At 41.2% G+C, this 14,566-nt stretch overlaps 1 protein-coding gene across 1 annotated transcript; it reads right to left on the minus strand.

The window, feature by feature from the left end:
- Nucleotides 1-278: 278 nt before the first annotated feature.
- On the minus strand, nt 279-14,071 carry LOC141022922 (uncharacterized). The gene is made up of 3 exons (XM_073499208.1): nt 13,377-14,071; nt 11,795-13,178; nt 279-932 (listed from the first exon to the last, which is right to left on the minus strand). Exons 1-3 carry the CDS (start codon nt 14,069-14,071, stop codon nt 279-281), a joined length of 2,733 nt encoding a protein of 910 aa, XP_073355309.1.
- Between the last annotated feature and the right edge of the window lie 495 nt (nt 14,072-14,566).

Raw genomic sequence — 14,566 nt, forward strand, 5'->3', positions numbered from 1 at the left:
GTTAGTGAAAGTTGCTTGAAAAATACTTACAGCCGGCGGCTTGTTGAGGGTGCAGAAGGGGTTCAGCCCCACCATGCTGCAAGAAGCTAAGCTCTCATTGAGTAAAGTCTTGGTCATGTCATTGATTTGTTAATCCTCAAGACGGATTGAAGAATAACACAACGGATCTTTGACGTCGCCGGTATACTCACACATTAAGCCAGACCGGCGGCTTAAGGGTAAGACCCTCCACACGACCCAGCAACGAACCAGGTCGACTCTGGTCAAGCCATTGGCCATCAAGGCTCTGATCTTGGAAAATATGGGCATATATTTGGCACGTTCTTCTGTGCTGATCTGCTCTGGGAGAGGATGTCTTTTGCTAAGGCGGTTTTTGTGATAACCCGGCAGAGGATTTTCGCCTTCTGGTGAGGTGTCTTTGCAGTAGAACCAAGTCTGGTTCCAGTTCTTGGGATGGCTGGGAGGTGCAGCAGCAGGAAATGTGGCTTCTTTCCGACTCTGAATGGAAATACCCCCAGTTCTAGGCTGGACCCGTCCGTGAATTCAGTCTGGCGGTTTAGGTAGTAGAATTCCCTGAACAGTTCAACTATGGGCTCCTGTTGACGATACACTTCACAGAAGACTTGGAAGTTGCAGATGTTTGAAACAGAATTGGGCCCGATATCTTGAGGATGAAGCTTGAAGAAATGCAGCACATCACGGAAGAATTTTGAGCCGGGTGGGGTAAAACCCCAGAGCATATGGTCAGTAAAAACAATGACTTTGCCTTCTTTGGGGTCAGGAGTGGTTTCTGTGCCTGGGACCCTCCAATGGATGACGTTCTTTGCGGCTAAGATGCCCACTTGAACATGCTCGTTCAGTGTTTGCTCGGTAACCCGGGAAGCGACCCAGTTGCATGAGGTGACATATTTGGTCATTTTGTTGATGAAAGCCTGAAAAGGAAAATATTGCCGGTTTAAGATTATGTTGTTAAGCCGACCAGTGATCAACAAGTAAGTATGGTATGCAAGGCCAGTTCATAGATAGAAGAGTATGTTCTATAAATATGAGAGTGGTTAAACCGGAAGCCAATGTCGGGTTATGCAGATTGTGAACATATACTGGCGGCTTAACAAGGGGACTAATGCTATATGGCGGGTTATGGTTTATCGTATGAGTCCACCGCATGTTTTCAGTACAACGGATCTGCAAGTGATTTTTTGCTAAGTGATGGACAAACAGATTCCATAGGTTGGTTCTATGATTTTGGATCTACAGCAGTTCAGAAAATAAATAAAATTCTAAACCTAAGGTGGTGGAAGCAGAAGAACTCGTATGCTCATATGAGATTTTGGTACAAAGGGAGGATCTTCTATGATTGAAAAGGGGTGCTAAACTACTGCCGCACAACTTCGGCATGATATTCAGATCAAACTATGTGACCAAGAAAGGAAAATGAGGAACGGTGAAGAACATCAATGAACGGTGAAAACCTTAATGCAGATCTGCTATGGGGAAAAGATAATACTTACTGATGTTGAGGAATAGCGGAGGTGTGTTGCAGTGCTCTGGTCCGATTAGGTCGATGAAGAGGCCGGAGTTGAGGAAGCTAGACGGAGACGGCGCCGGTGGAGCTCGGTTCGGCTGAGGCGTCACGAGGAAGAAGGCGAAGACGAGGGGGCAAAGTAAAAGTGAAAAGAAGGACCCCCTATCCCTATTTATAAGGATGTGGATAGATGGCATGCGCGGGAATCGAGGAGGCCGAAAAATGACTATGTGGCTATGTGAACGCCTCGACTTTCAGGAGGTCCATTAAATAAAAAGATCTATTGAGAGGTCCTGGGTTTTGTGCAAAATTAATGCGAGATGATGTCAAGGCGGGTTAACATGATGCTAAGGTGTGACGTCATGGCGGGTTACAATGAATGAGTACAAAATTAACCATGGAAAATACATCTCAGTCAAGGAGTGAAGATTGATGTGAACAAGTTCATATCAACCTGGGGCCTAATGTTGGGGATATGACTATTGGACATGACCCGCCCAGGAGGGGCCGGGTCACGCCTTTGGCGGCTTAAAGATGAAGAAGCTCGACGAGGCCCAAGAAGACATGAAGATGGCAGTTCATGAAGCAAGCTTGTTGAAGGCCCAAGTGTTGGGGAACGCAGTAATTTCAAAAAAATTCCTACGCACACGCAAGATCCATCTAGGTGATGCATAGAAACGAGAGGGGAGAGTGTTGTCCATGTACCCACGTAGACCGAAAGCGGAAGCGTTATGACAACGCGGTTGATGCAGTCGTACGTCTTCACGATCCGACCGATCCTAGCACCGAAGGTACGGCACCTACGCGATCTGCACACGTTCAGCTCGGTGACGTCCCACGAACTCTAGATCCAACTGATGTCGAGGGAGAGTTTTGTCAGCACAACAGCGTGGTGACGGTGATGATGAAGCTACCGGCGCAGGCCTTCGCCTAAGCACCTGAACGATATGACCGAGGTGGAAATATGTGGAGGGGGGCACCACACACGGCTAAACAATCAACTTGTGTGTCTATGGGGTGCCCCCTCCCCCGTATATAAAGGAATGGAGGAGGGGGAGGGCCGGCCCTCTCATGGCGCGCCCAAGGGGGGAGTCCTACTCCCGGTGGCAGTAGGATTCCCCCTTTCCCTAGTTGGAGTAGGAGAAGAGGGAAGGAGGAGAGAGGGAGAAGGAAAGGGGGCGCCGCCCCCCCCTTCCCTAGTCCAATTCGGACCCAAGGGGGAGGGGGCACGCGGCCTGCCCTAGCCGCCCCTCTCTCTCTCCACTAAGGCCCATTAAGGCCCAATAACTCCCCGGGGGGTTCCGGTAACCCGCCGGTTCTCCGGTAAATGCCCGAACTCACCCGGAACCATTCCGATGTCCAAAGATACCCTTCCAATATATCGATCTTTATGTCTCGACCATTTTGAGACTCCTCGTCATGTCAGTGATCACATCCGGGACTCCGAACAACCTTCCGTACATCAAAACACATAAACTCATAATACCGATCGTCATCGAACGTTAAGCGTGCGGACCCTACGGGTTCGAGAACTATGTAGACATGACCGAGAATCATCTCCGTTCAATAACTAATAGCAGAACCTGGATGCTCATATTGGTTCGTACATATTCTACAAAGATCTTTATCGGTCAAACCGCATAACAACATACGTTGTTCCCTTTGTCATCGGTATGTTACTTGCCCGAGATTCGATCGTCGGTATCTCAATACCTAGTTCAATCTCGTTACCGACAAGTCTCTTTACTCATTCCGTAATGCATCATACCGTAACTAACTCATTAGTAACATTGCTTGCAAGGCTTACAGTGATGTGCATTATCGAGAGGGCCCAGAGATACCTCTCCGACAATCGGAGTGACAAATCCTAATCTCGATCTATGCCAACTCAACAAACACCATCAGAGACACCTGTAGAGCATCTTTATAATCACCCAGATACATTGTGATATTTGATAGAACACTAAGTGTTCCTCCGGTATTCGGGAGTTGCATAATCTCATAGTCATAGGAACATGTATAAGTTATGAAGAAAGCAATATCAACAAACTAAACGATCATCGTGCTAAGCTAACGGGTGGGTCAAGTCAATCACATCATTCTCTAATGATGTGATCCCGTTCATCAAATGACAACTCTTGTCTATGGCTAGGAAACTTAACCATCTTTGATTAACGAGCTAGTCAAGTAGAGGCACACTAGTGACACTCTGTTTGACTATGTATTCACACATGTACTAAGTTTCCGGTTAATACAATTCTAGTATGAATAATAAACATTTATCATGATATAATGAAATTTAAATAACAACTTTATTATTGCCTCTAGGGCATATTTCCTTCACCAAGACCCAGAGGCGACTTAAGGCCCAAAGGAAGAGCCGCCATATGTTTAACTTGTATTGTAAGGCAAGCTTAGTACAAACTGAGCCGGTCACGTTTGTGTGAGCCAGCCGGACTTTATAAGCCGCCGGGCATCAACCTGTATATAAAGGCGAGACCCAGCGGCGGGTTAACTCAAGAAACAACTAAGAACTAGGTCAAGCGTATTCGCTCCCTGGTAATTGGAACCCAAGCAATACAACCTAAAGCAGGAGTAGGCTTTTCCCTCATTGAGAGGGGCCGAACCTGGGTAAACTCTTTGTGTCCTTTGTCCCATTTAACCCCTTCAAGCTAACCTAGCTGCGATGGCTCCACATCTAAGTACTTTTGCTAGGGCATCTGTCGTGTTAAGTCCATGACAACTCTGGTGCGGAACGTGCTCTGTTCGATCTACGAGGTCCAGTAGTAACTTGATCTGAAGTTTCATGATCATCAACATTATCGTCCTCTTTAGTTGTTGTTGGCATCACGGGAACAGATTTCTCAGATGTGCTACTTTCCAAATTGAGAGAAGGTACAATTACCTCATCAAGTTCTACTTTCCTCCAACTCACTTCATTCGGATCGAGAAATGTTCCATTCTTGGCAACAAATATCTTGCCTTCGGATCTGTAGTAGAAGGTGTACCCAATTGTTTCCTCAGTGTATCCTATGAAGACACACTTCTCCGATTTGGGTTCGATCTTATCAGGCTGAAGCCGTTTGACATAAGTGTCGCAACCCCAAACTTTAAGAAATGACAGTTTAGGTTTCTTGCCAAACCATAGTTCATACATTGTCATCTCAACGGATTTAGATGGTGCCCTATTTAATGTGAATGCAGCTGTCTCTAATGCATAACCCCATAACGATAGTGGTAAATCGGTAAGAGACATCATAGATTGCACCAATCTAATAAAGTACGGTTACGACGTTCGGACACACGATTACGCTGTGGTGTTCTAGGGGGCGTGAGTTGTGAAACTATTCCACATTGTTTTAAATGAAGGCCAAACTCGTAACTCAAATATTCGCCTCCACGATCAGATCGTAGAAACTTTATTTTCTTATTACGATGATTCTCCATTTCACTCTGAAATTCTTTGAACTTTTCAAATGTTTCAAACTTGTGTTTCATTAAGTAGATATACCCATATCTACTCAAATCATCTGTGAAGGTTATAAAATAACGATACCCGCCGCATGACTCAACACTCATTGCACCGCATACATCAGTATTAATTATTTCCAATAAGTCATTGGCTCGCTCCACTGTTCTCGAGAACGGAGTTTTAGTCATCTTGCACATGAGGCATGGTTCACAAGTATCAAGTGATTCCAAAAGCTCATCTGCATGGAGTTTCTTCACGCGTTTTACACCAATATGACCTAAATGGCAGTGCCACAAATATCTTGCACTATTGATACGTCTCCAACGTATGTATAATTTTTTATTGTTCCATGCTATTATATTATCTATCTTGGATGTTTTATATGAAATTATATGCCATTTTATATGATTTTTGGGACTAACCTATTAACCTAGAGCCCAGTGAAAGTTTATGTTTTTTCCTTGTTTTGGGGTTTTACAGAAAAGGAATATCAAACGGAGTCCAATTGAGCTGAAAATTTACGGTGATTTTTTATGGACCATAAGAAGCCCTCGAAGCAAAAGAGTTGGCCCAGAAGAGCCATGGGTCCTCCACAAGGGTGGAGGACGCGCCCTACCCCCCCCCACCCCCGGGCGCGCCCTCTGACCTTGTGGGCTCCTCGTGGAGCCCCCTGACGTGAAACCGACGCCAAAAATTCCTATAAATACATAAATCCCCGAGAAGAAACCTAGATCAGGAGTTCCGCTGCCGCAAGCCTTTGTAGCCACAAAAAACCAAAAGGGACCCTATTCCGGCACCCTGCTGGAGGGGGAAATCATCACCGGTGGCCATATTTATCATCCCGGTGCTCTCCATGACGAGGAGGGAGTAGTTCACCCTCGGGGCTAAGGGTATGTACCAGTAGCTATGTGTTTGATCTCTCTCTCTCTCTCGTGTTCTTGATTTGGCACGATCTTGATTTACCGCAAGCTTTGCTATTACAATTGGATCTTATGATGTTTCTCCCCCTCTACCTTCTTGTAATGGATTGAGTTTTCCCTTTGAAGTTATCTTATCAGATTGGTCTTTAAGGATTTGAGAACACTTGATGTATGTGTTGCATGTGCTTATCTGTGGTGACAATGGGATATTCACGTGATCCACTTGATGTATGTTTTGGTGATCAACTTGCTGGTTTTGTGACCATGTGAACTTATGAATAGGGGTTGGCACACGTTTTCGTCTTGAATCTCCGGTAGAAAATTTGGGGCACTCTTTAAAGTTCTTTGTGTTGGTTTGAATAGATGAATCTGAGATAGTGTGATGCATATCGTATAATCAAACCCGCGGATACTTGTGGTGACATTGGAGTATCTAGGTGACATTAGGGTTTTGGTTGATCTATGCCTTAAGGTGTTATTGTAGTACGAACTCTAGGGCTGTTTCTGACACTTATAGGAATTGCCCAATAGATCGATCAGAAAGAATAACTTTGAGGTGGTTTCGTACCCTACAATAATCTCTTCGTTTGTTCTCTGCTATTAGTGACTTTGGAGTAACTCTATGTTGCACATTGAGGGCTTGTTATAAGATCTAATTTTGTTATCATTGTTGAGAGAACTTGCACTAGTGAAAGTATTAACCCTTGGCCTTGTTTCCTAGCATTTCAATACTGTTTTCACTCGCTTTTACCGTTAGTTACCTTGCTATTTTTATATTATCAGATTACAAATACCTATATCTACTATCCATATTGCACTTGTATCACCATCTCTTCGCCGAACTAGTGCACCTATACAATTTACCATTGTATTGGGTGTGTTGGGGATACAAGAGACTCTTTGTTATTTGGTTGTAAGGTTGTTCGAGAGAGACCATCTTCAAGCTACGCCTCCCACGGATTGATAAACCTTAGGTCATCCACTTGAGGGAAATTTGCTGTTGTCCTACAAACCTCTGCAATTGGAGGCGCAACAACGTCTACAAGAACAAGGTTGTGTAGTAGACATCAAGCTCTTTTCTGGCGCCGTAGCCGGGGAGGCTAGGTAAGCGGCACTCACACCCCGTCAACTAAGCTCTTTTCTAGCGCCGTTGCCGGGGAGGTGAGTGCTTGAAGGTATATCTTTAGATCTTGCAATCAAATCTTTTAGTTTCTTGTTTTCTCACTAGTTTAGTCTATAAAAGGAAACTAAAAATGGAATTGAGGTTGCCTCATATGCTTCATCTTTTTAATGTCTTTCGTGAAAAAGATGGAAAGGAAAATTGTGCCCAAGTGCTAGAAGGAGAATACATTAAAATGTTTGGCACAAAATTTTTGAATGATGAGCATGATTGCAATGTTGTTAGTATGAATTCTTTGAATATCCATGATTCTAGTGATATGCAAAGCCACAAGCTTGGGGATGCTATGTTTGATGAAGATTATATTTTTTGTCCCCCAAGTTTTGATGAGAAAATTTATTATGATGATAGCATGCCTCCTATTTATGATGATTATATTTATGAAAGTGGATTGGGAGAGGTCATGACTTTATTTAGTGATGAATCCACTATTTCGGAAGAGGTTCCAGTTGATTATGAGAACAAAGTTGCTATCTATGATGATTATTGTGATGACATGTATGCTATAAATAATAATGAGAACAATGAAACTGGTCATCTTGATTTTAATTTTCTATTGGATTATGCCTCACATGATAGTTATGTTTTTGAGTTTGCTCCCACTACTATGAATGAGAAGAATTTTGCTTATGTCGAGAGTAATAAAATTTCTATGATTGTGCATCATGAAAAGAATGCTTTATGTGATAGTTATATTGTTGAATTCATTCATGATGCTACTAAAAATTATTATGAGAGAGGAACATATTCTTTTACATATCTCAATAATATCAAGTTTCCTCTCTATGTGTTGAAAGTTTTGAAGTTTTGCTTGTTTTACCTTCCTATGCTAGTTGATTCTTGTTCCCATAAGTTGTTTGCTCACAAAATCCCTATGCATAGGAAGTGCGTTAGACCTAATGTGCTAGTCATTTTCTTCATGATGCTCCCATTATGTTTCAATTCTTATCCTTTATGTGAGCATCATTGAAATCTTCATGCCTAGCTAGAAAGGTATTAAAGAAAAGCGCTTGTTGGGAGACAACCCAATATTTACCCCTAATGATTTTGTGTGTTCACATGATTATGCTACTGTAGTAATCATGTTTTATAGCTTTTGTTTCAATAAAGTGCCAAGTAATACCTTTGGGATGGCTTACGGTGATATTTGATTTGATCTTGCTGAAAAACAGAAACTTTTGCACTCACAAAAACAATTCTCATTTCTAGTTGAAGAGTGATTTTTAGTTGATTCTTTTTGTAGAAGATTAATAGACAAATTGCTTAGGACTTCCTAATTTCTCCAGATTTTTGGAGTTACATAAGTATGATTTCAATTCAGATCTTTACAGACTGTTCTGTTTTTGACAAATTCTGTTTTCGATGCATAGTTTGCTTGTTTTCTAGTTTCTATGGCTTATATTGCTTAATATAAATTGTATAAATGATAGGGTACAGTAGGCATCATGTGAGAAAAATTATGAATCTTGTCTTGACAGTACCAAAGTGAATGATTTGTTTTATTATACTGACGCAGCTTACGAGTTTTCTGTTGAGTTTTGTGTTGTGAAGTTTTCAAGTTTTGGGTAAAATTTGATGGACTACGGAATAAGGACTGGCAAGAGATTAAGCTTGGGGATGCCCAAGGCACCCCCAAGGAAATATTCAAGGACAACCAAGCATCTAAGCTTGGGGATGCCCCGTATGGCATCCCCTCTTTCGTCTTCGTTCATCGGTAACCTTACTTGGAGCTATATTTTTATTCACCACATGATATATGTTTTGCTTGGAGCGTCATTTTATTTTATTAATATTTACTTGCTGTTATTTAGAGTAATGTTTTGCATCTTTTATTTCAATAAAAAGGTCAAGTATAGCCTTTACCATGCTTATTTTTCAAGTCTATATGTTGCTATTTGAAAAAAGAAAGTTTGATGTTATGTTTTGAATATTTGTGAATAGTCATAACATGACAAAATCTTGAAATTTTTACACAATGAGTAACAACAAATTATCTACATTGTGGTAATGTTTTAGAATTTTTGGAGTTAGGGAAGTATGATTCCTCTTGCATTCTTTATAGACTGTTCTGTTTAGACAGATTGTTGTTATGTTTGCATTGTTTGCATATGTTTGCTTGTTTAATGATTCTATTTGAGGATGGGAGTATTAAATATGCAGAGGCATTTAGTATGCAATGTCAAATAATAATTTTAGTGTTTTTCTACAGTAGAGAATGATAAAGTTTTTCATGGATTTATACTAACCTATCACACGAGTTCTTGTTGAGTTTTGTGTGGATGAAGTTTTTAAGAATTAGGAAAACCGCGATATGAGAGGAATTAAGGAGACAAAAAAGCTCAAGCTTGGGGATGCCCAAGGCATCCCTAGTCAATATTTCAATAAGTCTCAAGCATCTAAGGTTGGGGATGCCCCGGTTAGCATCCCACCTTTCTTCTTCAACAACTATCTGTCAGTTTTGGTTGAGCCAAAGTTTTTTGCTTTTTCACATGATATGTTCCTTGCAATGTCATTTTATTTTATTTTGCTTGCTGTTTGAATAAAGTAATTAAGATCTGAAATTCTTAAATGTTAGAGAGTCTTCACAAAGTTACATAATTATTCGACTACTCATTGATCTTCACTTATATCTTTTTGAGTAGTTTGTCATTTGCTCTAGTGCTTCACTTATATCTTTTTAGAGCACGACAGTGGTTTTATTTTGAAGAAATTGATGAACTCTAATGCTTCACTTATATCATTTTGAGAGTCTTTTTTAAACAACATGGTAATTTGCATTGGTTATAAATTTAGTCCTAATATGACAGGCATCCAAGAGGGATATAATAAAAACTTCCATATAAAGTGCATTGAATATTATGAGAAGTTTGATTCCTTATGATTGTTTTGAGATATAAAGATGGTGATATTAGAGTCATGCTAGTGAGTAATTGTAGATTGTAGAAATACTTGTGTTAAAGTTTGTGATTCCCGTAGCATGCACGTATGGTGAACTGTTATGTGATGAAGTCGGAGCATGATTTTTTTATTGATTGTCTTCCTTATGAGTGGCGGTCGGGGACGAGCGATGGTCTTTTCCTACCAATCTATCCCCCTAGGAGCATGCTCGTAGTACTTCATTTTGATAACTAATAGGTTTTTGCAATAAGTATGTGAGTTCTTTATGACTAATGTTGATTCCATGGATTATACGCACTCTCACCCTTCCACCATTGTTGGCCTCTCTAGTACCGCGCAACTTTCGCCGGTGCCATACACCCACCATATAACTTCCTCAAAACAGCCACCATAACTACCTATTATGGCATTTCCATAGCCATTCCGAGATATATTGTCATGCAAGTTTCCACCGTTCCGTCTATTATGACATGCTTCATCATTGTCATATTGCTTTGCATGATCATGTAGTTGACATCGTATTTGTGGCAAAGCCATCGTTCATAATTCTTTCATGCATGTCACTCTTGATTCATTGCACATCTCGGTACACCGCCGAAGGCATTCATGTAGAGTCATATTTTGTTCTAGTATTGAGGTTTAATCCTTGAGTTGTAAGTAAATAAAAGTGTAATGATCATCATTATTAGAGCATTGTCCCAGTGAGGAAAGGATGATGGAGACTATGATTCCCCCACAAGTCGGGATGAGACTCCAGACGAAAAATAAAAAATAATAAAAAGAGGCTAAAAAGAGAAGGCCCAAACAAAAAAACAAAAAGAAATGAGAGAAAAAGAGAGAAGGGGCAATGCTACTATCATTTTACCACACTTGTGCTTCAAGCACCATGATCTTCATGATAGAGAGTCTCCTATGTTGTCACTTTCATATACTAGTGGGAATTTTCATTATAGAACTTGGTTCTATATTCCAATGATGGGCTTCCTCAAATTGCCCTAGGTCTTCGTGAGCAAGCAAGTTGGATGCACCCCCACTTAGTTTCCTTTTGAGATTTCATAAACTTATAGCACTAGTGCATCTGTTGCATAGCAATCCCTACTCACTCACATTGATATCTATTGATGGGCATCTTTCATAGCCCGTTGATATGCCTATTTGATGTGAGACTGTCTCCTTCTTTTTTTCTTCTCCACAACCACCGTCTATTCCATCTATAGTGCTATGTCCATGGCTCACGATCATGTATTGCGTGAAAGTTGAAAAAGTTTGAGAACATCAAAAGTGTGAAACAATTGCTTGGCTTGTCATCGGGGTTTTGCATGATTTGAATATTTTGTGTGATGAAGATGGAGCATAGCCAGACTATATGATTTTGTAGGGATAAGCTTTCTTTGGCCATGTTATTTTGAGAAGAGATAATTGCCTTGTTAGTATGCTTGAAGTATTATTATTTTTTGACTGGGAACTGTGGGGCAAACCCCCACAGCATATCAAAACTTTATTAGGAAGAGACAATAGTTACAACAGCATGATTACAAGAGGTAACCAGAAAACAAAAAAGAAAGCTAACAAAAACAAACTTAAGGGGGGAGAAAGGAGATCCATTTCAGCAAGTCATCCTTGTAAGCATATTTGATTATGTGCTGCATTAGACTAATATCATGCCTAAAAGCACATCTCCATTTATTGAAACTTTCCCTCTCACTTCTGAAAACTTTGGCATTTCTGATGATCCAGATATTCCAGCAGGCAAAGAACACCACTTCAGTGAAAAAAGGCTTATCAAAACTTCTCCTTGCCTGGATAACCAAATCAGACATGGAGTTGCCAGCAGACCACTCAATCTGCAGATAACTCCAAATCCTAACACTGAAGTTGCAGTTAAAGAATAGATGGTCTCTGGTTTCTCTAGTCTGCAAGGGGCAAAGCTTACAATGAACTCCATCCTCCATGTGGCAGTGTCGCCTTTCAACCATATCCTTGGTGTTCAGTCTGTCCATAATAAGCATGCAAGCAAACACCTTGATCTTGAGGTTACAAGAGGATTTCCAAATCCAACAAAGTAAAGGGTTGAAAGTTTCAGACACAAAAGTGTGGGAGTAGAACAGCTTGGGCTTGAAAACCTTGGATGAACCCTGCCACAACCACAAATCCTTAGAACGAGCTTCTCTACTGTGAGAGCCCAACATATCTTTAATCAAGTTTAACTCATCAAAAGCTTGAGCAGACAAAGGAAGATGGAAATGCTGGTACAAGTCCAGGGTATTGAAGATTTCCTTAACTGAAATCCAAGGATCCTTAGCAAAAGAGAATAATCTTGGAAATCTAGTCTGCAGGCTAGAAACTTCATTGCCAAGATTCCAATTATTAGACCAAAAAAGAGCAGTGCCTCCTTCATTAATCTGCACCCAGGAGCATTCCCTAAAATTCTGTATTACCTTGCAAATATCCCTCCACCAAAAGGAGCCACAATCATTTGTTCCCTGGGGCACTCCATCATAATAATATGAATCCCAGATTAGGGACACCCAAGGAATATCTCTTTTGTTGAGGAAATTACTAGCATGCTTGAGAAGCAGAGCCACATTCTGAACTAACAGGTTAAGGATACCAAGACCACCCTTATTTTTTGGTCTGCAAATCAGCTCCCAAGCAGCAAGAGATGGGGCTAGCTCATCTCTATGTTTCCTCCACAGGCACTGTCTTTGGATTCTTTCTAACTGCTTAAGGATACCAGCAGGAACAGCCAGGCTACACAGAAAGAAAATTGGCATGGAAGATAAAGCAGAGTTAAGGAACTGCAATGTTTCACCTTGGTTATGGAAGGAGGAGCTCGCAGTCATTCTCCTCTCCATACAGTGCACTAGGGGCATAAAGTCCACCATTTTTGGTCTTGTAGTTCCCACAGGCAAGCCAAGATATGTAAATGGCATCTTACCAATTTGGCAGCCAAATGCAGCAGCAAGATCCACCATCACAGCAGGGTCAACATCGATTGGAATAATAAAAGATTTGTGGTAATTGACATCAAGACCTGTGGATTGAGAGAACACCTTCAGCATATCCTTTAGGGCCAGAAGCTGAGTCCTATCTGCAGGGAGGATGATCAAAGTATCATGAGCATATTGTATCACAGGGTAGTCCCTATCACGGCAAGGTATAGGGAGATGAAGGACACCCTTCCTGAACATATCATTAATCATAGTTTGCAAGAGATCAGCAGCTATGACAAATAGAAGAGGAGATACAGGGTCACCTTGCCTAACTCCCTTTTTGCAAACAAACTTCCTCCCAGGGACACCATTAAGAAGAACAGAAGAAGTACCAGTGGCCAGAAGCTATTTCATCCAGAGGATCCACTTCTCATTGAAGCCTTTATACCTGAGAATTTGGAAGATAGCTTCATGCTCCACAGAATCAAAGGCCTTCTCAAAGTCCAGCTTAAGGATTACAATTGGCCTCTTGGACTGATGGCATTGGTGTAAATATTCAAAGGTCCAACCAATACAATCCTGAATTGTTCTGCTCTTAATGAAACCATACTGATTTTTGTGAATACACTGCATGATCAGTTCCTGGAATCTATTGGCAGTCATTTTGGAAAGAAACTTCAGCCCCATGCTAGTGAGAGAGATAGGCCTATTGTAACCCACTTCCTCTGGTGAGAGTTTCTTGGGCACCAGAGTAATGAAAGAACTGTTAATATTCTCCAAGACGGCAGTTCCCTCATGGAAAGCCTGGGCCAATTCATAGAAGTCTTTTGAAATTAGGTGCCAGCACTTCTTGAAAAACAAACCATTAAAACCATCAGGTCCAGGTGCTTTATCCACAGGCATAGGCTTGACCACATTGTCCATTTCCTCCATTTCAAAAGGCTTAGTGAGCACCTCAAGGCCAGCCACATGGGAGATTAGTGAAGATAAATCAAAGCCCATCACAATCCCTCTAGAAGTGCCCATTCTGTTCCTAAAACAACTCCAAATAATTCCAGCCATTTGAGAATGATCAGAGACCACAGAACCATCAGGTAACTTAAGATTAGCTATGGAATTTCTCCTATGTCTCTCAGTGGCCATGGCATGAAATAATTTGGTGTTCTCTCCCCCAACCTTAATATACCTGATAGTGCATCTCTTTTTCCAATATAAGCACTGTAAGTGCAGAAGCTTTTCCAAGTGAGCCTTAACAATTCTTCTGAAATTGATCTCCTGCCTAAACAGGGGCCTCCACTCCTCCAACTCATCAAGAAGGAAGACAACATGATTGCATTTGTTGATAAATAATTTTAACTTGGAGACATTCATTTGCCATCTCTTAAGGCACATTCTCAAATGGTTTAATTTGTTTGCAATCCTAGCAGTTACGTGCACTTTCCTAGAGGGCTTCTGCCAAGATGATTCCACACAGTCCATAAAACCCTCCAGCTCCATCCAATAATTTTCAAACCTAAAAAGATTTGACTTTGGGATGGTAGTCTTGATTGAAACCAAACAAGGGACATGATCAGATGCAGTCCTGGCCAAGGGCAGAACTTCAGTCATAGGATAATCAGTAGTCCAGTCCACTGAGGT

This window comes from Aegilops tauschii, chromosome 5 (assembly GCF_002575655.3).
Source record: "Aegilops tauschii subsp. strangulata cultivar AL8/78 chromosome 5, Aet v6.0, whole genome shotgun sequence".
Lineage (NCBI taxonomy): Eukaryota > Viridiplantae > Streptophyta > Magnoliopsida > Poales > Poaceae > Aegilops > Aegilops tauschii.

Coding starts and splice junctions, on each gene's coding strand:
- LOC141022922 (XM_073499208.1), bottom strand. CDS start 14,071: ATGGCCACTGAGAGACATAGGAGAAATTCCATAGCTAATCTTAAGTTA. Junction 13,179..13,376: donor GCTATCTTCCAAATTCTCAG/GTATAAAGGCTT, acceptor TGATATGTTCAG/GAAGGGTGTCCTTCATCTCC. Junction 933..11,794: donor TGTCTGATTTGGTTATCCAG/GCAAGGAGAAGT, acceptor TTTCCTTTTCAG/GCTTTCATCAACAAAATGAC.